At 39.5% G+C, this 21,720-nt stretch overlaps 1 protein-coding gene across 1 annotated transcript in view; it reads right to left on the bottom strand.

The window, feature by feature from the left end:
- RASA1 (RAS p21 protein activator 1) overlaps window positions 1–21,720 on the bottom strand; it is a 122,377-nt gene that overhangs the window by 81,576 nt on the left and 19,081 nt on the right. Inside the window, exons 2-4 of the mRNA XM_032782687.1 lie at window positions 12,983–13,135; window positions 4,065–4,200; window positions 3,072–3,142 (exon numbers count right to left, since the gene is read on the bottom strand). Coding sequence (XP_032638578.1) covers window positions 3,072–3,142; window positions 4,065–4,200; window positions 12,983–13,135 — 360 coding nt within the window. The remainder of the gene's footprint in view (window positions 1–3,071; window positions 3,143–4,064; window positions 4,201–12,982; window positions 13,136–21,720) is intronic.

Raw genomic sequence — 21,720 nt, 5'->3', positions numbered from 1 at the left:
CCTCACCCATAACAATTTTATAGTAAAAAATAAACAGCTTGTCCAAGTCATGGAAACAGCCAGGGATACAAGGATGGCTCCCCAACATGCCAACCTCTTCATGGGCCACCTCAAAGAAGAATTTCTGGACAAATGAACCATGAAACCAATTATATACCTGAAATATGTTGGATGATATTTTCATCCTCTGGACAAATGACCTACACACCCTCACAGATTTCTGCCACAACTTCAGCAACAACCATCCATCCACTAAACTCTCTCTAGAACACTCCTACACCAGCATCAACTTTCTGCCCACCAAAGTCAGCTTCAACAATGGAACCATACAGACAACTATATACCAAAAACCCATGGATCACCACACTTACCTTCACAGATCCAATAATCACCCAAACATACCAAGAAATCTGTTATCTACAACCAGACACACAGATACCACAGAATAGGCTCCCAGAAGAAAGTCCACCTTAACACACTTAAAACTTCCTTCACCAAAAAAGGACACTCCCATCAGGGAAGTGAATCGCATCTCAAATATCTGCTTCAATATGGAAAAAAAAGAAAAAAAAAATCAGATCACATACTCCTACTTGTTACCAACTACCCTACAGGAAGCATCACCAAACAATTACAACCTGTACTCAATGGGAACAACACCTTGAAAGAAATCTTATCTGAACTCCCTCTTCTGGCCTTCAAACAACCCCCCACAACTTTGCCAAGTTCATCATCAGAGGCAAGCTACCCACAGACCAGGACCCGCTAATCCTAAGCAGCACCAGACCCTGCCAGAACAAAAGATGCAAAACCCGCAGGCATATCTTCATTGCTAGGATGATCAATACCCCTCATAACACACCTTTTAAGATCCAGGGATCCTACATATGCCTAAGCAGCAGAGAGTCCTGTGGCACCTTATAGACTAACAGACGTATTGGAGCATGAGCTTTCGTGGGTGAAAACCCACTTCGTTGGATGCAAGTGGGTATTGCATCCAACGAAGTGGGTATTCACCCATGAAAGCTCATGCTCCAATATGTCTGTTAGTCTATAAGGTGCCACAGGACTCTTTGCTCCTTTTACAGATCCAGACTAACACGGCTACCCTTCTGATACTGTACACATGCCTAGCACAACATGTGATGCACCCCATCCAGTGCACCAAACGACCCAATGAAAATTAGCTGGCTGAAACAAGACAATCACTGTTCTCTCTTTCTAATCACAGAAAAATTATAGAAGACAAACACACCGTATCACCCATGGGCAAACCCTTTTCACAAAACAGTAATCACTTGCTATCTGAACTCTCAGTCCTCATCCTCAACGGAACCTGCAAAACACCTTCTAAAAGATAAGCGTGCAAGCTTAAATTTTTAACTTTCCTAGACTCTAAAAATCAGGGTCTTAAAAAAGACCTGAATTTACGGCTTACTCCAACAATCTGTAACCCAGTGACACTCTCTTTTATGTCATATGCAGAGGTGTTAACAAGTCACTTCACTTTGAATGGCCTCTTACAATATGTTAACTACTTATAAACAATCTGCTTTAACATGGCTTGTGTGGTCAAGGCAGAGCGCTGGGAGAGAGCTCTCCCAGCACTCTAAAAAAACCCATCTCCACGAAGGGCATAGCTACCAGCACTGGTGCACTGTCTACATTGGCACTTTACAGCACTGAAACTTGCTGTGCTCAGAGGGGTATTTTTTCAGAGAAAGTTGTAGTGCTCTAAAGTGCAAGTATAGACAAGCCCTCAGTAAATGAGTCTCATCTCTGCAGTGAAGTCATAGCCAAGGCAATGTCACCTATGCTGAGTCCTGAAGCACAGGCTCTTGCCTCTGGAGTTTCTCCTCAGCATGCCTTTCAACAGGAAGTCTTAGTATTTCTATAGCTCTTATCACCCAAGTGCTTCCCATGTAAATTGGATATGCATGGCAAGGTCACTAGTGGATTTAATGATATTTCCTTACCTGGTGGAGGAAGTCCTACTTGCTATATACAATTACAGGTTTCCTCCTCCACAATCTGGTTGTGATAAAAAAAAGCTCTCTCAGAAAGACAGCTCTCACAACATGCTCTAAGGTGGTCAGACTAGATGAGTTGGATTTCAAGTGCAGATCATACTAAAATAAGGATATTTTAACTCCAGCTCTCATACACTTTATTCTCTGATATTCATGAAACCTTTCTCCAGATATCAGAAGCAGATAGCAACAGCCAGAATCTCAATGCAGGTAGCATGGTAAGTCACACTCTCAAAAGACAACCCAAGAATGTTCCTAACAGTGATTACTACCAAACATCAGGGTCCATTTAGCGGCTACTTCAGTTACAATGTCCTGTTCAAAATTAAGCTACGTCTACACTAGAGACCTTACAGTGGCACGGCTGTACCGATGCAGCTGTGTTGCTGTAAGGTTTTCTGTGTAGCTGTTCTATGCTGATGGGAGAGAGTTCTCCAATTGGCATAATTAAACCATCCTCAATGAGCAGTGATAGCTATGTCAGCAGGAGAGCATCTCCCACGAACATAGCACTGTCCACACAGGCGCTTCTGTCTACCTGTCAATATAACTTCTGTCTGCCAAGGGGGTGTTTTTTCACACCCCGACCGATAACAGTGCTAGTGTAGACGTAGCCTTATTCGTCATTGATTTCCACTACCACCACCACCCTCCTCCCCCCAAACAGATTAATTGTTCTTGCTCAATTTTATATTTAAAAAAAAAAATAATGCACCTCCCCCCTTTGGATGAAGACCAAGCATAGAGAAATTAAACGTATAATTTGAAAGTTTCAGAAAGTTACAGTCAAACTGACAACAGAGACCTAAAACAAACTAATCGCTCCCCTTATAATTAACACGTTTATTTGGTAAACATTAATACATATGCACACAAAACAGAATGTTGCTACTTCTACAACTGATAAATGAGCCCTTAAGAAATCTGATTTTGACATTTAGGAGTGGGAAGACAGACGTAAACAAAAATGATTTGTACTCATTAGTACTGAAAAATGTTCCAGAATATCGTAACTTCTTCAGATCTCTTAATAAGACATACCTTATTTCATCTGTGTCTGGCACTTTAGTGTATGGCAGAATGGCTCGAACTCTCCTTCTGTCTTCCACTGGCTACAATTTAGAAGGGGAAAAAAGTTTAATTCTTGCTCTCCCCTAGTTTGAGGTGCAGAACTCACAATACTCAGCAAATACCCCTAACATTTAAGTTATAATAGCTCAAGACTGATCAGAGTTAGACACAGGTGATGTACAGCATTTGTTCAGGAAATTTCCAATTTGATTCTCGTCCTGGAATGTCCAAAATACTGTATGTTAGAATTGTGACATTTTAATTAGTATAAATTGCCATTTATGTTTTTTATTGTATAAAATTTACCAATAAAGGCAAACCCCAGAAAATAAATAAGTTTAGATTATATCCTCTGCTTACAGCACGCGGCTCTCCACCTAAGTTGTGTTTTTAGAGAGGTTTTTATTCAGGCCAAGATTATCAAAGTGATTTTGAGTGCCCTACTTCTGAGAGACTGCAAAGGTGCTCAATTTTCAGACAGCTCAATTCTTTAGCTGTAGACTGGATACTCTAAAATGTTCCCATTCTATTTTATCTAATATTTCATATTAATATAGTTACATTCTAATGGTGCCTCTCTCTACTTCTTTAACCGTCTTACCTCCATAAACTGTATGCTTTCTTATAATTTCTTCTTGGACTATCTTGGGTTTCATACCATACTCATCACTATAGTGTTTGGATATCTCCATAATACATGAATACCTAAAGGTTTTTGTTGTATTTTTTAATTACAATATAAGATATGTAATATTTGGCATTTTCACCAGCAAAAATGCATCGATACAATGTATAAATCCTTATATTTTTGCTGTGAAGGGGAAAAGTGATTATAAAACTAGAAGAAACTTGCTACATTTTTCCTTTCACACTGTAAAATGGTAAATATCAGACCAAACAGTGTTTTATTAAAAAGAAAATAATAAAGAAAAAACATGTTACTGTGAGAAAGTTATTACTTGCCTCAGGAGGTGCTACAGGGAAAAGCAACTTCTCCCCTTTAAGCAAACAAGACACGTGACTGTAATAACCTATTAGGTCTGAAAGCGAAGAAAATCGTCGTCCACCAATGTAATAATCTCCACACATGGCAATAATCCTGTTAGGAAAGAAAAACTAAAGTTAATAAAAAAGGATATTTATCTCTATAAATGTGCATGGATAACTTATAGAAATGTAGGGAAGCTACACTATTGATTTTTCAGAGTATTTGCTTTTGAAAGCAAACTATTTTCAAAGCATACACCTAACAAAATGCCTTCTTTCACTATATATATATATAGAGGACCCGAGGTTTGAGAAAACATAAACCCATCGGGTGACGAGGAGTAATTTTTTTTTTTATATAATAAAATAAAAAAAAAATTCTCCTCTCACCCTATTCGGTGGTATGTGTCTTCCTCAACCTCGGTCCTCTAACCAGAGGCCTGGGAGTTTGAGGTTCTGGCAGTACTTAGCGGTTCCTAGCACTGCACTCTTCTGGACAGAGAGCTCTGATGTTGTTCCTGGGATCTGTTGGAGCCACTCACTCAGCTTAGTGTCACAGCCCCGAGTGCTTCTACCACCACTGGACCATTTGGCCTTCACTTTCCACATCCTCTCTAGTTCCTCTTTTTAGGCCTGGTATTCTCCAGCTTCTCATATTCCTTCTCCTGATGTTGCTGTCACTTGGCACTGCTATATCTATCACCACTGCTGTCTCTGGTCCTTGTTATTACCACGACGTCTGGTTGATTGGCCAGTACCTGCCTGTCCGTCTGGATCTGGAAGTCCACAAGAATCTTAGCCCTGTTATTCTCCACAACCTTCTGTGGAATCTCCATCTGGTCTTGGGAGGGTCTAGCCCATACGCTGGCAGATGTTCCTATAACACATGCCAGCCACTGGTTGTGCCGTTCAGTGTATGCTGTTCCTGCCTGCATCTTACACCTGCCACTATGTGTTGGACTGTCCTGAGGCCTCTCTGTCACAGTCTGCACCTTGGGTCCTCTCTAGTGTGGTTAGACCCCTGCTTCAATGGATCTGGTAGCTCCAGTGCCCTGTTCCTGTGCTGCTATGATCAGTGCCTCAGTGCTGTCTTTTAGTCAGCCCTTTCCAGCCACTGTAGGATTTCCCAATGTCAGGCCACCTCAGCTATCTGTCGTGGTAACATCCCATGCAGGGTTTGTCTTGCCAATGGCACTTCTCTCTGCTTGGTCTTCCTCCCATGTCTGCCTGCGCCTCAGGCATTCTCTCAGTAGCTCATCTTTGGGGGTCATCTTTACTGATGTATCCGGATGTTCCGGGTTTCATCCAGGACAGTGGCTTTGACGCTCACCAAGCCCCCCCCTTCTTTCCGGCTGGTATACAGTCTCTGGGTGTTGGACTTGGGGTGGAAACCTCCGTGCAATTGTGAGGAGCTTCCGGGTCTTCACATCGCAGCCTCCATGTCCTCCTTTGGCCATCTACTATACCGGCAGGGTATCTGATGACCGGCAGGGCGTATCTGTTGATGGCGTGGATCTTGTTCTTCCCACTTGAGCTGGCTCTTCTAGGACCGTCTTATCCTTTGGTGATACTTGGATGTTGGCTGTCTTCCTTGCCTCTCACGTGGTTTCCATGCGACTGTGGGAAACGCCAAGGTACTTGTAGCTGGTCTGATGTCTGCTATGTGGCTCGCTGGTAGTTCCACCCATCAGTCTTGACTACCTCCCTCTCTCACTACCATCCGGCCACACTTCTCCAGTCTGAATGACATCCCGATATCCCACTGTAGATCCGCGTCCGGTGGATTAGCGAGTTGATGTCTCGTTCATTCTTAGCATATAGCTTGATGTCATCCAGTAGAGGAGGTGGCTGATGGTAGTCCACTCCTGAACCTGTAACCCGTATCCAGTCCTTGTGATTATCTGGCTGAGGGGGTTTAAGCTATGCAGAATCAGCAGCGGGGACAGTGCATACACCTTGGTATATGCCGCACTTGAGGCCACTTGTGCAAGCTGCCTTGAGTTGACTTCCAGTGTTGTCTTCCATAGTCCCTCTGAGTTCCTGAGGAAGGTCCTTAGTGTCCTGTTGACTTTGTATAGTGCCAGACATTCACAGATCCACTGTGTGACGGCATTGAGTCATAGGCTTTCCTGTAGTCAAATCCAGGCTGTGCTCAATTGTCTGTCTAGATCTTGAGTCTTGGGTGACTGCTCTATCTATGAGCAACTGGTGTTTTGAGCTTCTGGTGTGTTCCCAATGCCCTTCTGAGCTGTGCTCATGTACTGGCCCATATGGTCTGTAGCTTGGCGGCTATGATCCCTGATAGGACTTTGCATGTTGTGGGAGGCAGTTACTGGCCGGTAGTTGGACGGTTCTGTCCCTTGCAGGGTCTTCTCGATGTCAGCACTGTTCTCCTGTGTTAGCCAGTTTGGGTGGGAGCCTGCTGCTAGCAGCTGGTTCATTTGTGCTGCTAGGCGTCACTGCTGTTGTTTTTAGCGTAGATGTGACCATGTCTGGCCCAGGTGCTGTCCAGCTTCCATGTCTTTGACCCGCTGCTGATGTCTTCTACTGTGATGGTGACTGGTTTCTGTTCTGGGAGATTGCTGTGGCTCTGTTCTCAGGTCCTGCAGCCACTTTGCACTGGTTTATGAATCTCCTCTTTCTCCCATATGTTCTTCCAGTACTGTTAGTTTCTGCTTAGTGGTCTGCTGTTATTTGTTGTTGCTCTGCAGTGGGAGTTACACCTTGCATGGTCTCTTTGGAGAACAGGCATTACTTTTTTGCCTCTGCTTCTCTAGTGTATCTCCTTAGCCTGGTAGTCAGTGCTGTGACCTTGTTTAGCAGTCTCAGGGCTTCAGATGGAGTCTCGCCTTGTATTTTTTCAGTAGCCGATCTTATCCTAATCTCTACACCTTCTGTAGTTTCCACACTGACTAACTCTCTCCGAGTCGCCTGATCTTATCCTCCAACCTCATTTCCCAGGGTGGGTACATACTGTTGTCTTCTTGATCATGTAGCCAAGCATCTCCAGGATTACAGAGGCTGTAGCGTATACTAGTTCATTGGTTTGAGTTATGGTGGTAGTAGGGACTGTCATGAGGGCTCTACTGGCATCTTCCTACATACTATCCTGATGGTACTTCTCCACTGAGCCTTGGTATACGGTCTCGAGATTGACTGTAGTAGTTTCTCCATGCTCTATGCCTCATATCAGCTGCTGGTCGCAGTGGAGGGGGTGGCAGTGAAGTTTCAGCTTCAGGTGTGGGCTGCACATCCCACTTGTTCTTCAGTGTTCTTGAGTCTGGGAATGTATGTGAGTTGGTCTATCTCAAGCTGTGAGAGCAGCTTCCTCTTTACTATGTTGAAGCGTTGGGTAACCAGCTGTTTCTCAGTAAGTGTGGATGTAGGTCTTTTGTCCATCCATAGTCCCCTCACGTTCAAATATTCCTCTCATTAGGTCTACTGTTGTAAGTAGCATTCCATCAATTCCAGGTTCTCTTGTCTCGTCCATGAATGGTTTGTTCCAAGTAGCCCACTTATCGTCAGATTGTCCTGGTTCCTCAACATCTGGCGTGGCCCTTGTTATGCCGTGCGACGTACGAGCCGGCATGACTCCCTAGTTCGTGTCAACTCTCATATTTGAGGTAGGCAGGTGAAGCTACTGGAAAGTTGGGTACCAACCGGGATTTGAAACCCAGTCTCCCGTATCAAAGGGCAGTCTCCCGTATCAAAGGATGGCGCTCTTAACCACTACGCTATCCAGTCACGCTATATATTATATATATATTATTAATATATATATACACACACACACACAAACACACATATACATCTTGACAAAGTAACTTCTAAGCAAGAGTGACAGAGCAGAGGCATAATAGTTTACAAACACTTGAAGCTTTAAAAAAAGAAAAAGATGACTTGTTTGGGGTCAAAACAAGGAGGTAATAAGCTAGGAGTAAAGGGATGAAACAGGAGAATGTAAGATGAATGTTGAGAAGGGTTTTCTGACTATGAAAAATATTAAGTTACTAAGCAAAGCGGAAAGCTCCATTACTCTGAACATTTAAAACTAAAAGAGACAAAATACGGTCCTCGAATGTGTTTTAAAGAGCAAGTTTAAATAATACAGCTAAATCAGATGATCTAATAGGTGCTTTTCCTAGAAAATGAAAACTTAGAATTGCAACTAGGTTTACAACAAAGTCTAATTTTGACAAAGGTATCAAAATATTTCATTAACGTGAAAGAGCTTTAACGGTTGATCATACACCTGCAGAGCACTGAATACCTAATTTTTAATTATTTACGCCTGGTCTACACTTGAAAGTTTTTGTGCTAAAAGTCAGCTTTTTGCACTGATGTCTACACTGACAAGCCACTTTTTGCGCCAATAACTCCTCAGTTGCAACACTGTAATAGAACCATCCCAACCAGAGTCATAAGGCTTTTTGCACGGAGGCTTTAACGCTGTAGTGCCAGTGTAAACGCCTTAATTGCTTTTATCACTGTAATTGACCTCCAGAGGTGTCCCACAATGCCTCAAGTGACCGCTCTGCTCATTGTTTTGAACTCGGCAGCCCTGCAGGCATGCACCCTTCCCCTTTCAAAGCTCTGTTCTGACAGCCAGGGCGTGCTGTGCTGCTCTGCTCCGGGACACAAAGCAAATTATTAATGTGGAATGCTCTGTCTCCCATAATATGAACACTTGCAGGCAGGCAGGGATGGATATGTGCTGTGCAGAACCAGGGAAGTTAGGGTCTCCCTGTCTCAGGACTGGCTGCTTCCTGCGGCTGTCTGAATTTATGAGATAGCAAGCCAACACCCTTACTCTCCCTCAACACACACTGTCTGTCTCCTCCCACACACTCGCTGTCTCACACTCTCCCCACACACAGTATAGCTGAAAAGCAGCTGACAATGGGACTGAGAAACCTGCATCATGTGATGCTGTTCCTGTCCAATGAGGCATTGCAAACCCTTCCCAAAGCACTCTGCAGCCAGCTACATAGAGCTGCCACAGTGCTCTGCTCTCTAGTCATTGCAAGAGCTGCTAGTGTGGATGTGTTCCAACAACACAAGGAGCTACAGTGGACACACAACAGTGCTTTTAATTAAAGCACTTTAATAAAAGTGGTATAATTTTTGGCAAAAAAACTTGCAAGTGCAGACATACCCTTAAATTAGATTTACTGTGAAAGTCAAGTATGCTGTAAAACTGTCAAAATATGAACAATTTTTCCCTCTTGCTTGATTTTTGATTTATTTGGAAACATTCTAACAGATGTGATGACAAAAATAAATGTACAGACATGAATAGAAATGTTTTAAGTTGAGAAAATATAGGAAACAGTAAAATATAGGAAACAGTAAAATTCTGAAATGGTTGTCTATTTTAATATTTAAAACAATAAGCACAATTAATTAACTCATATTACCTAAAAGTTAATTAAATTTAAAATGTACTATGCCAAAGTTTTCACTTAATCCTCTAAATAACGTGACAGAGTGGAGGCAAAAGCCTTCTCTTCCTGTGCTGTGTTTATCTACTTACATTTGTGTAATATTTTAAGTACCACGCACACTTAGATTGCTATACCAGAGAAAGTTAAGAGTGACAACCTTAATTCTGAATTTCCTGTATCTGTGGATTTAAATAAAACAATGATATTTTAAAACATTTTCCTTATACTTAATTTAATGGTCAATTGCACACAGAAAGATTTAATCAAAGCCAAGCAAGCGCAATATCAATAAAATCAGACACCCCAAACAATTGACTATGATTGCATAATTGCTGGTATCAATTCCAATTGAAGTTTCCAGCTATACAAAAATAAGATATCAGTACTGAGATATAGATTGATTATTCTTAGTCAGTACTATTTGTACGATAACGTGGTTGTAAGAATCAGACTAATCAAATCTTTTTCTGTTTATTTGTTTTCAGTTATCAACATGACTGAACAACTCCTCTGGTTACAACACCCTAACAAGAAAGGGTAAGGTACTGTAATATCCAGTGTGTAACTGGAAAGTAATAGGATCCAAAGTTTTTTATAAAAAAAAGTAACTGACTTTTTGGGGCTACCTGCTCCTATTTTAAAAGTTCATTGTAACTATAGGAGTATTAAAAGTTGACACTAGCTGGGGACACACAAATAAATGGGGAGAAAGTTTATTGCAACTCACTGAAGAATGTCTGTGGAATGGGGATAAAAGAAAGGTCTAGAATATTTATTTTGATCTTACTTTATAAAACACTTATAGTACAAGAATATTATTGCCCAATCAAATTGTGCAACCAGGCTGCTTAGTCAATGCAGAAAAAACATGAGTAATTAAATTTAACAAAAAAGGGGGCCAATACGAAGCAATATTGACAAGCTAGGAAGTAGAGTGATTTAACATCTGAAAAGTCAATTTAAATATTTTACTTTCTCCTTTCAAGCTGAAACAGAAATTAAAAGAATGGAAATATCTTAAAGATCTATTTACAAAATCAGATATTGGAACCTGAGAAGATAATATTTCAACACTTGAAGATTAAGAACGACTTGCCATGCTCATTCTTTTTTTCAAAGCTAATTGTAGGGGACTGCGGAAGACTGTGTCACGGCCTAGCTAGGGTGTCTCCGCTTTCTCGGCGGCCTTGTGAAAAGTCCCTGCTTGCTAAGTGGCCGGTCATTGTAGGATACGGCATGCCAGTTATAACTTGCTTTTAACTGGTTGAAACCAGTTTGTATGGCCTTAGGCCAAAGGGCGGACATGGCCTGTGGGAAGTCCCCTTTTGCATATGTAGGAGTTGCTTTTGTATTGTGTATATATAGCTGTATGCTCCCGGTCCGCCTTTGGACTCCGACCCAGGCCGAGCTGAGCTTCGGTGCTGGGTTCCCCGCCTAAGTGACAGCAACGCCCAGGGTCCCCCGTTGCGGATGTGTCACTTTACCTTCATTAAAGCCAAATAACTCACTATGTGTGTGGGCCTCGTCCTTGCAGAGCACTCAGGCACGTAACATTAATGATCATTCCAGAAATCAAGTGAACAATTTAGGGAAATTTGTTTCTATTTTTAGGTTAAACCTCCTCTCCCTCACAATCGCACACTGATTCTTGACTCTGATGCTTTTCTGTTTCTTAACTTCTACCATTTTCTTTGCCTGTGGCCTTGAACTTCAGATATGGGTTTATTGGGAAATTTTCCTGCTTAAGGATTTTTTATATTAGTCTATATACATACCTATTAAACTGTTCCTCGAACAACAGATCAAAACAAGTCTTCTGACAACATCTATGTCTATCAGACTTTGGCTTTTGATAGAGTTGATCTTTTAACAAATATAAAATTTTAACCTCGAAGTAAAGAAGGATAGTCCAGTCTCTGCAAGGCTTCAACAGCCAAAGATTGAACTTTGTGATGATGGTGGGCCTCAATCCAACACTACACTGGCTTGAAGGAATTACCAGAATAGAAGACTGTAGAATTATGATCCCAGTCTTACACACCAGGAAGAGAAAGTTCTCCAAATCTCCAAAATACACTTATGAGGCGGACAGATTTCTGGGGTTTAGCATTGCCAATAGTGTCTTGACTGATAGACCTTGCTTCAGTTCTCCTGGACGACAGGATCAAAAGTTTGTTAAATTTAATTAATTAGTTAAATGTCCGATCTTAGAAGAACAGCGGGCCTTCCCTCAGGAAGTCCTCTACCACCAAGAGCTTACTCACACTGGCAACAGATAAATTCATTAATTCTGGAAACTTCCTCACGTACTCAGAGGCTATAAGGATGAAGGGTCCTCAACACACACAAATCTTCTGGACAACTCTGTCACCATGGCCCAGGGTGTGGATTAGGGGAGTGATGAATGGGAAAGATGTACTATAGATTAAAGATCCCATGGATTGCTTGTTCATCTGTTCTGCCTAACCTAGATTCCATGAATCTGAAGAATATCTGAAACCTATCCTTCGTGAAGGCCATTAGATCCATCTGTGGTCTGATACCAGCTTGACAGATTAGAATACTCCCAATCAGTTACTACTTTCTAGAGTTCAACTGTGTCCTGTTTAAACAGTCTGCTGGGGAACTGCTTTCCTATTAGCTGTTAGCCTGAAGAGATTCAGCTTCCAAGATACCAGCAGTTCTATTTTGTGGTGCCTGAACAATGTTATTCCATTGGCACACTATACATGGGCCAACATTCAAGTTTACACACAGCAAGTCTCATTCCTACTAACAAGAACAAATACATTCCTTAAAACTGTGATCCTAGCCATAACTTGGGACAATGGTCAAAGAACTACTAATATCAAGTGCAATCCATTCCAACATGCATCGAATGCTGTTTCCATCAAACCCAGAAACCATTAGACACAATAGATTCCTTACTTTTTTCCCCTTTCCATTTTTCTCTTAAAACAAATGATAACATTAATTTATGTTGGTACACTAAGAACATTAAATAGTATGTAATATTAACTGCAATGACTGTCAGGGAACACATTCAGAACAACTCATTTTCAGTGACTCTAACATATAACGCTCCCTAACGCTGCCTATAAGCCTATTCGCTACAATTTAAGGCGTAAATTGTTTGATAGTACATTTTTCCATTTTGCAGCTCCATTTATTTCCTGATGCTTCTGTGTTCTGCTCTGGGTGCTGAAACAGTCGATCAAGGTAAAAAGTATTTTAAAGTAATATACTTATTTTAAAACAATTAATGGAATGCAAGCAAATGAACACCAAAATATACCAATGACAGGTATATATATTCAGAACCACCTTAACTGCTAGTTAAGATCAATTGTAATGCAAACATTTTAGTTTATTTGAATGTGCTATAAGGACTTCTACATCTATATATATATAGTAACTATCACATTTTCAAATATAACAATAGGTACTCACCTAAAATGATTGACAACATTTGTTTTGCTAAGAAATGAAAGCACAAATGACCCTGGCCTCCGATCACTCTCTCGAATAAGGTAACTACCAGGTTTTCCGGCTTGCCGAAGACGCTCTTCCGCAATTGTTCTGTCAAGTTTTCCATGATACCACCTGAAAAAGAGTGTGAAATAAACAGGTGACTATAAAATAAAACAATCGATTCCAAAGTATGGTCACAAGAAGAACATCTGGGGTATTGCAAGAGCTTTACTATAACACATTAAACATAAAACAACTGAACTCTGACATATCCAACTCTGATGGAAGTTTTCTGTTAAAATCATTGTTTATGAAGGCCCTTAGTTTTGTCTATCACTACAGAAATTTAACATTGGTTACTAGCTTAGCTCTTTCTAAAATGGTGATTTAATGCATCAATCTGAATTTAAGTGGATTGTTGTATTTCAGAACTATCTTTTTAGTGTGGTTTAATTCACTGATTTCCCAAATCCACGCAAATCTCAGACCTCATTGAAAGTTCCCTCTTAAAAACTCTCTAATGTAGTTCAAAATTTGAAAGAGGCATAAGATGCAAAGCAAGAGGGAGAAAGGGAAAAAAGGTAGCCAGAATCTGACATTTTGATTCAGGTCCTTCTCTTTTGTAATGCTTGAAATCCAAGGAAGGTGTAACAATGAGGACACTGCTTCCTTAGAGCTGTGAGTTTGGTGTTTTGCCACTAAGAGGAGCAGTACAGAATGTAATTCTCAGTGTATCCTATATCTGAAAATGTGAGTCAACTAACTTTTTCCTTCCTTCCAGATAAAGGTTATCTGCAAAGGAAATAAATGGATTGTGCCCCTTTTGGATTTTGTTATGTTAAAAAAAAAATCAGGCCTTTTAAAAAAATCTGACATATTAACATTAATCAGAACTGTAGGTGTCTTAGAAGACTATGATGGCTGAAAAATTAGTGAACTGATCATATTACAAGGGTGAAAACTGAACAAATGCAATGGGAAGGGATTTATAATTGGAGTGCTTAAGACTATTTTTGTTAATTCCTATTTAATATCAATGGCAATCATTTTGGAAAATGGAAGCTTTTGTTCCAAATATTCCTGCTCATTCAAATAATAGACATACTATGACACACCTAGAAAGGTCCGCCAGCAAAACCAGGAAAGACCATAAAATTCCTGATACTCCTAAAGTAAGTGACAAACAGGCATACAAAATTAAATTAAATAAATCACTTCAGGCCTTGTCACAGTGTAAGCTGGTGCTGTAAAATCGTTGGGGCACAGATGTACTCAAGCCAGACCAAGCGCACCTCCCCAGACAGAATAAATAAGTAGGGTCATATGACAAAGATTGGGTGACTAAGAGCCTGTTATGCTGGGAGATAGAAAAGCATAGTACAGTTTAGTAACTGGGGGGCGGGGGGGGGGGCAAGCGGAAAAGAATTCCAGACTGGGGTGGAGAGTGTAAAAGCAAAAAAGGACTCAGTGAAAGGGATTTGGGAGACAGTGCTCCAAAAAAATGCAGAAAGGCAACCAGGAAGGCTGGTAGTATAGGAAGAGGCACTGAGGAGAAGCGGGGCAGGTTGTCGTTACAGGGAGCAGACACCCCAACTAGGGTTCCCAGGGCCACAGAAAAAAATGGGAAAGGTTTCCCTCCACAGTGCCACCCTATGCAGTATATAGTGGGAAGACAGACCTGATCAGAGCTCAGGAGGACTGGCAGTTAAGCCCAAAAGGAAGGGCTGAAAATGAGATGAAGAGAAGTGAGATCTGAGGCTATGTCTACACTATGCAGCTTTTAGTGACACGGCTATGTCGCCACAGGCGCGCAGTGAAGCCAGCTACAACTCCAACGAGCAGCATTTGCTTTGCCAGCAGAAGAGCACTCCTGTCAACAAAAGCACAGTTCACATTGATGCTTGTTGTTGGCAAAACTTTTGTCTTCGGGAGGTGTTGTTTTAACACCTCTAAAAGACAAAAGTTTTGTGCGGGTCGGGGCAGTGATTGCACCCATACCCCTTGCCCCAGCCCTGTTCCCCCTCCTGCATCTCAAACCCCTCATCTCCAGCCCCACTCCACAGTCCTCACTCCCTCCCACACCCAATCCCAATTTTGTGAGCATTCATGGCCCACCATACAAAATTTTCATATCCAGATGTGACCCTCGGGCCAGAAAGTTTGCCCACCCCGATATAAACTGACTGAAGTGAACAAAAGGGTTGTTGGTGCTGTCACTGTGGAAAAGAAGGAAACGCACTAAGTGAAAAGACTGGATGAGCGGCGAGAGGAAGAGCTGTACATTACAATGGCAGTTTTAAATTATAAAAGGAGATTTCCCCTAACAATCTTTTATAAAAGAGACTTGCTGACTTATGAAAAAATGAAATCCTTTAACAACAATGTTGTTTCTATATCATTTCTGTTTCGGAAAATTTTCAGAAACTGCACTGAAGGACTCAGTTAGGAATCATGGGCTCTAATGACAATTGTGAATGAAAGACTTACCTAGGGTAAGCTATTTCACACCTGTATCTTGGTTTATTAGTCGGTAGAATGCATACAATTGCTATTGAGATAGATATTTGTAAAACACTGATATCTTTAAATTAAATGTGCTGTACAAGTGCAAATTTTTATTTCTCTCTCCTCATTTATTAGTTAAATTTGGCAGAAAGCAGAATAAGAGTTTTTCTACTCCAGTTTATTCCCCACTTCAAATAATACACCTGACATAATTAACTATTCTAGTAAATGGCTCTACTAATAAAGAAGAAGAAAACAAAACAATAGCAGCTTCTCCATAAGAGATCAGGTTTTTCAGAATTATAAATATGTAACATCAACCTTCTATTTTACAGTTCTATAAAACATACTCAAGTATCTCAAGTTTTGAACAAAATGGAAAGATTTTGTCCTCCACAGTAGGGATCTCACTACTTTTGGCATATTCTAGATTATTTCTTCTAACTCTGAACAGGATATACTTGTTCTCTCCCATGTAACTATATTTTATTACATTTATTACCAGGTGAGTGTAAGTGACTTAAATAAATACTTTATCACAAATTTACCTCAGAACTAAAAATATGGTGCATTTAATTTCATTTCTTACGCCAGCAGTTAAATTCAATCAAAGCTACAAGAACATCTCTTTTCTGTATTTGAGTTACTATCAGCTAACAAATAAGCTTGTATTTTCAGGTTAGTATGTATTCTTGCATTAAATTGTTGTTCCTGAATAGTGATGAAAATACGCTCTGACATCTGTTTTATTTAACTAAAAACTGATAGTATAACAGAGTCGATGGCAATAGCATATCATCAGTATTCAGTAGTGATGGCAGAAAACAGTTCAAGTGAATATCCTCAGGAAACCGCTGCAGATAACATACATCTTTAGAAAACAGGATACACACTGAAGATATCATTACAGTAAGCAAAATGCTTTTCAGGAAATAGCTGCATTCTTTTTCCAGAGAAAGTACAATTTTAACACTAGATAGCACTGCCCCATTAAGAAAGGACATGCAGAAGAATTATATTCAAAGTTTTTCATAGATCAGTCTTAAATTTTAAATATCAACCTCCTCTTGTCTTTCAATATGCGTCTTTGGTGAAGAAATATACTAGTATATGGTGCACTGTATTGTCTCTCCAAACCAATCAGTATTATAAAACAGTAAGAGATAATTGAGTTACAAGTGTTATATATGTTCAGAATCTTTTTCAAGCACATCAAATGAACAGTTAAAGGTACATCAAGCATTCCCCTAACAAAGACAATGGCAGTTTTCATTATTATAGACTTTCTTTTTCATTGAAAAAGGTACTCGCAAGAATCAGCTTAGTCTTGCCTATTCAAAATGATGACCAGTCTAAAACCATGTCACTTGTAAAAGTAAAGATGAAAACTCACATCTCTGATAAGAACTATAAAATGGATACAGATTCTGTGGCAGGGGTATCAAAAGGCAAAAAATAATTTTATTTGGATTTTTACAAACTATTAAAGACCATCTATCTGATTCTCCAGGCACCCTTGGCAAGCTTTCAAAAATACACTAAAAAAACCTGTCAGTTCTCCAAAATCAGTATAGTGTAATAAAAATATAATAGAAATTAATGAACATTCCCATAAAATTCCCAGAATCCCACACTGACACAATCCAACATCATTTACTCATAGGCAACGTAGAAAAGTCTTACAACATACCCTGCAGAATAACACGTTCAGACTGTTCTGGAGCAAGCAAATTCCAAAGGCCCAAGAGCCTTAACCAAGAACATCCAGTGAGCCATCCCAGAGAGACTTGAACACAGGCACCACTGCTAACCTCAGCTATGATAGTATGTCACAAAGAGAGGTCTCTTAGCTGAGTAGATCCCAGTCATTTAAAACCCTATAGAACAAAATCAACATCTTTAAAACCACTAGGCAGCCAAAGCAGATTATACAGCATGGGTTTAATACATTTATAAAAAGAAACACTGCTTAACAACTGGTCTCCTGACTGCATCATCTGCAGTTTCTGAATAAATTTAAGACATAGCCCTACACAGAGTGAATTGCAGAAAATCTAATCTTACTAAGACAAACAGATGGATAACCACTGCAAGGTTCACTTCTAAAAGAAATAGGTTCCATAGGTTAAAAAAAAAAAAAAAAAAAAAGGCTTATCTGATTGTAGATATAACCCAATTTCTGCGCTTATAAAAAAACAGGACATTTCAATCCTACTCTGTTTTATATCAATTTCCACTCACTTTCATAATGGCAGAGGAGATGCTGCTGCTCCTATGATTAATTTATTTCATGTAGTACTATAGGTGTTAGTCTATTTATGATACTATAGTTGGATGTGCAATTCTCCACTCCTTCCATGTCATGTTTTAATTCAAGGGAACATAATAACATAGGAATTGCCATACTGAATCACAACAATGGTCTATCTGGCCAGTATCCTGTCTCTGACAGTGGCCATTATCAGATGCTTCACAGACAGGTAAAAGAAACCCTGCAACAGAAAGTTATGGAATAACATGCCTAAAGGGATAAAATTTCTTACTAACTCCCATTATTGAGACAATTCCTTAAACTCTTATGCCTGAAGATTTACACACTTTTTAAAAAAAGTACTTATTATTGTAACTTATTATCCATATTTTATCAATCTATTTTTTAATTCTGACAACTTTTTTTCAGTCTCATGTTCATCAGAGTTCCCCAGGCTAATTATGTGTTGTGTGAGAAAATATTTCCATTTATCAGTTTTAAATTTGCTCCCTATTAATCTGACTTCATTTAATCTCCCTCACAATAACACAAAAGCTGAATACAGCTTCAGCAAATATTCAGTCGATGTATGTGCAAGTTAAGCATATGCCTTTTTATATATTTACAGGAGAAATATGAGGTTGTGGTTAAGGTTTTGTGTGTTGTACTATACATGAGATAAATGCCCTATATACAACTAGAAGGAAGTTCTTTGTGACCAAGTGAAGTTTGTCATTGTCTGTGGAAGCTTGGGGTGTGGTTATTAGGGTACAGCTAAGCAGTGTCCTATACTTCATAGTTCTTTTCTTTTTAGCATTTCCCTTGAGGGTGTAAAGCTTAACCAACCTTAATCCTTTTTATACAACATTTTTGCTTTATGGAATATCCATAAACGAACCAAGTAAGGGTTTTAATGAAGCAAGTATATGAGGGCTTCAGGGGGTATAGAAAGGGTTTTATGGGGATATGGTGGAAATGGAGATGTTTGAGGTATATGGAAGTGGAGACAGTTCAGGGAAAGCAGTAAGGCCCAGTGGGTCCATCTCTATGTACCTACTCTAGCAAAACAGATCTGGTGCGGGTGAAGCTTGTCAACTTGTTATCTACTGGACCAGTCAGCAATCCTCAGAGAAGAGGAGCCTCTGCTGAAGCTGCAAAACTTCAAAGGAGAGTGGAGAGACCACAGCACTAGCGCTTGTAACTTCTATACCAAGGAACCCTGGACATTGCTCCCTAGCTGTCAGAGGTTTACAACATAGTGTGTCTTCTCTCAGTTTCGTAACCACAATTTCTTGGGGCATCCCATAATCTCTGTTTCATTAGAAGCACAACAGAGCCATATGACAAACAAGGATCTCAAGTATACCAAGTTTCAGCTGAATCATGATCCCTGTTTCAGGAAGAGTGAGACCCCCCTCCCATCAAAATATTCTTTAGGCTTACTTGTTCCCGTTAGTCTTGGTGTTCCACTGATTCTCTCAAACTTCCTGTTTCTGATAAATAAGTTTACATCTTTGGCTATTTGCTTTTCAAATTTCATTTTAGCCTTTTTAAGTTCTCTCTTACATATTGCCTGACATTTTATACTTTTTTAAATTGGATTTAAGGACTGGGATTTCCATTTTCTATAGGATATCTGTTTGGATAAAAGGCAAGTTTTCTGAGGTTATTTGATACATTCTGTTTACGTCCTGCTTTTCAGCTTCCATTGTTTAGAGACATGCATCCAATCTGAAAATTACTATTGTCTCCTTAGGTAGTCCCCATGCCAAATCTAAGGAATGTAATTTCTTTATTTCTTACTTAAACAACTTTTTTACTAGCGCTCTTTTTAAAATTTAGATCAAAACATTTTAAAACCTTCTTTTCAGTCAACATCTTAAACTATTTTGCTATTTATGATCTATTATTAGCTTGGACAATTAAAATTGAGTTATTCTCATGATCTATCACAATATAGTAGTGTTTATATTTAAACTTCCCATTAGGGTATTTCTATCCCATAAAAAGCTGTCCCACTAAAAAAAATATGAACTCTTCTGTGCATATTAAGTTTTAAAAAGTTTATTTTTAATCAAACCTGATTTCTGAACCTTAACTGTGCCTTTAAACATTTGTGTTCACCTTATGTTTCTAATATGTATTACAAGCTATCACGTAGTACACCTCTACCCTGATATAACGCAACCCGATATAACACAAATTCAGATATAATGTGGTAAAGCAGAGCTCAGGAGAGGGAGGGTGGGGCTGCGCGCTCCCGTGGATCAAAGCAAGTTGGATATAATGCAGTTTCACCTATAACACGGTAAGATTTTTTGGCTCCAGAGGACAGCGTCATATTGGGGTAGAGGTGTATAACCAAATACGATTTCCTAAAAGTTCTGCACTACACTTATGTGCAAACATGGACTCTCAAAGGAAATTTCAATCCAGTCTATCTTTGTTTGACAAATTCACTGACTTGCTCTGGCACATCAGCTCACTTGAAACAGTCAGTCACATGACTATTAGTTCCTGGCCTACTCCTGGACATTTTCATTCTTCCAAAGCATATAGAATCTCCTTCCAGGAGAAATCATGAAAACTTATTCCAATTTATAGACATAAAATATAGAGGATAATGAAGCAAGAGAGATTAAACTAACATGCAAATAAGAACAAAAACAATACAACCTAACTTTTCTCTCTCATCCCAGAGCAGGTGGAATAAAAGATTTTAATAATCTGTGTGGGGGGAAAAAAACAACATTTCTTCAGATGCATCTGGTGGTTTTTTATCCACGAAAGCTTATGCCCAAATAAATCTGTTAGTCTTTAAGGTGGCACTGGACTCCTCGTTGTTTTTGTGGATATAGACTAACACGGCTATCCCTCTGATACTTAAAATTTGTATTTCACATCTTTAGGACAGCAGGATCCAGTAATTTAAAAATGGAAGAACACTCTCCATTTACTGGCATTCCTCCAATATATTAGCTCTCCCAATCCACAACGTAACAGTTGAGTGAGCCATTGTACTATTTAAAGCATTTGAGGGTGTGTGTATATCAACTATGAATCTGAACGACTCAAACCAGATTAATAAAAATCTTAATCCTTCTTACCATCCTCAACAAAAGACTCAGGAGGATGAGAAGGAGAGGTCAGTGCTCATTCAAAAGCCAACATATTTGACTAACTTGTTACTGCGGGGGAAAAGAACTTACGTTTCTCCCTCGCTGATTTATTGTTGAAGAAGACTTACAAGCAGTAATAATCCCCAAAGAGGTGGCTATAGAGCGCTAAAGAGGAACACACTAAAGAGGAACTTAAGGACTCTCTCGCTCTTGAAAGAGCTTGAGGTCGGCAGCCGAGAGAGTGTGGCAATTTTAGAATATAGTTGGTGTTGTCTACCTTTTATCTCAGACGCCGAAACAGGAGACCTGGAAACCCTATTCAGAGGTTTGAGCTCCTACATATACTAATTATCAGTGAAGACGGTAGCTGCCTATTCTTAAAGATGCCCAACACTTTTCATTATAAGACTCTTTCAGTCACTTATCATTTTGCAAAACTTTACCAATTCAGGCTGAAATTTTCCAGGCTAGTTGTCTGCCTCAGGTTGATTTTCAATATATAAATTTTATTGTATTTTAGAGTTCCAGCAAAAATAGTTTAGCCATTTTCAAGAGTGAGATTAGGAAAAATATTTTCTGCCTATTACTCCTGGGGGAATTCTGCACCAAAAAAATCAAAAATTCTGTACACAGTATTTTAAAATTCTTCATACTTTGTCAAAATAACACAATGTAATCATACCAGTTTCCATTTTAGTAATTTCTTTCAAAATATCAACAAGTATGTCTAACAATACAGACAACAAAAAAAGATTCAGGAAATGTTTTTTGATAAATAGAGCTTTTACTAGGCATATTAATTCAGAACTTTGAGTAATAATTCCTTCAAACTACAAAGAAGA

Source organism: Chelonoidis abingdonii, chromosome 6, assembly GCF_003597395.2.
Source record: "Chelonoidis abingdonii isolate Lonesome George chromosome 6, CheloAbing_2.0, whole genome shotgun sequence".
NCBI lineage: Eukaryota > Metazoa > Chordata > Testudines > Testudinidae > Chelonoidis > Chelonoidis abingdonii.
This window is presented reverse-complemented; position numbering and strand designations above follow the sequence as displayed.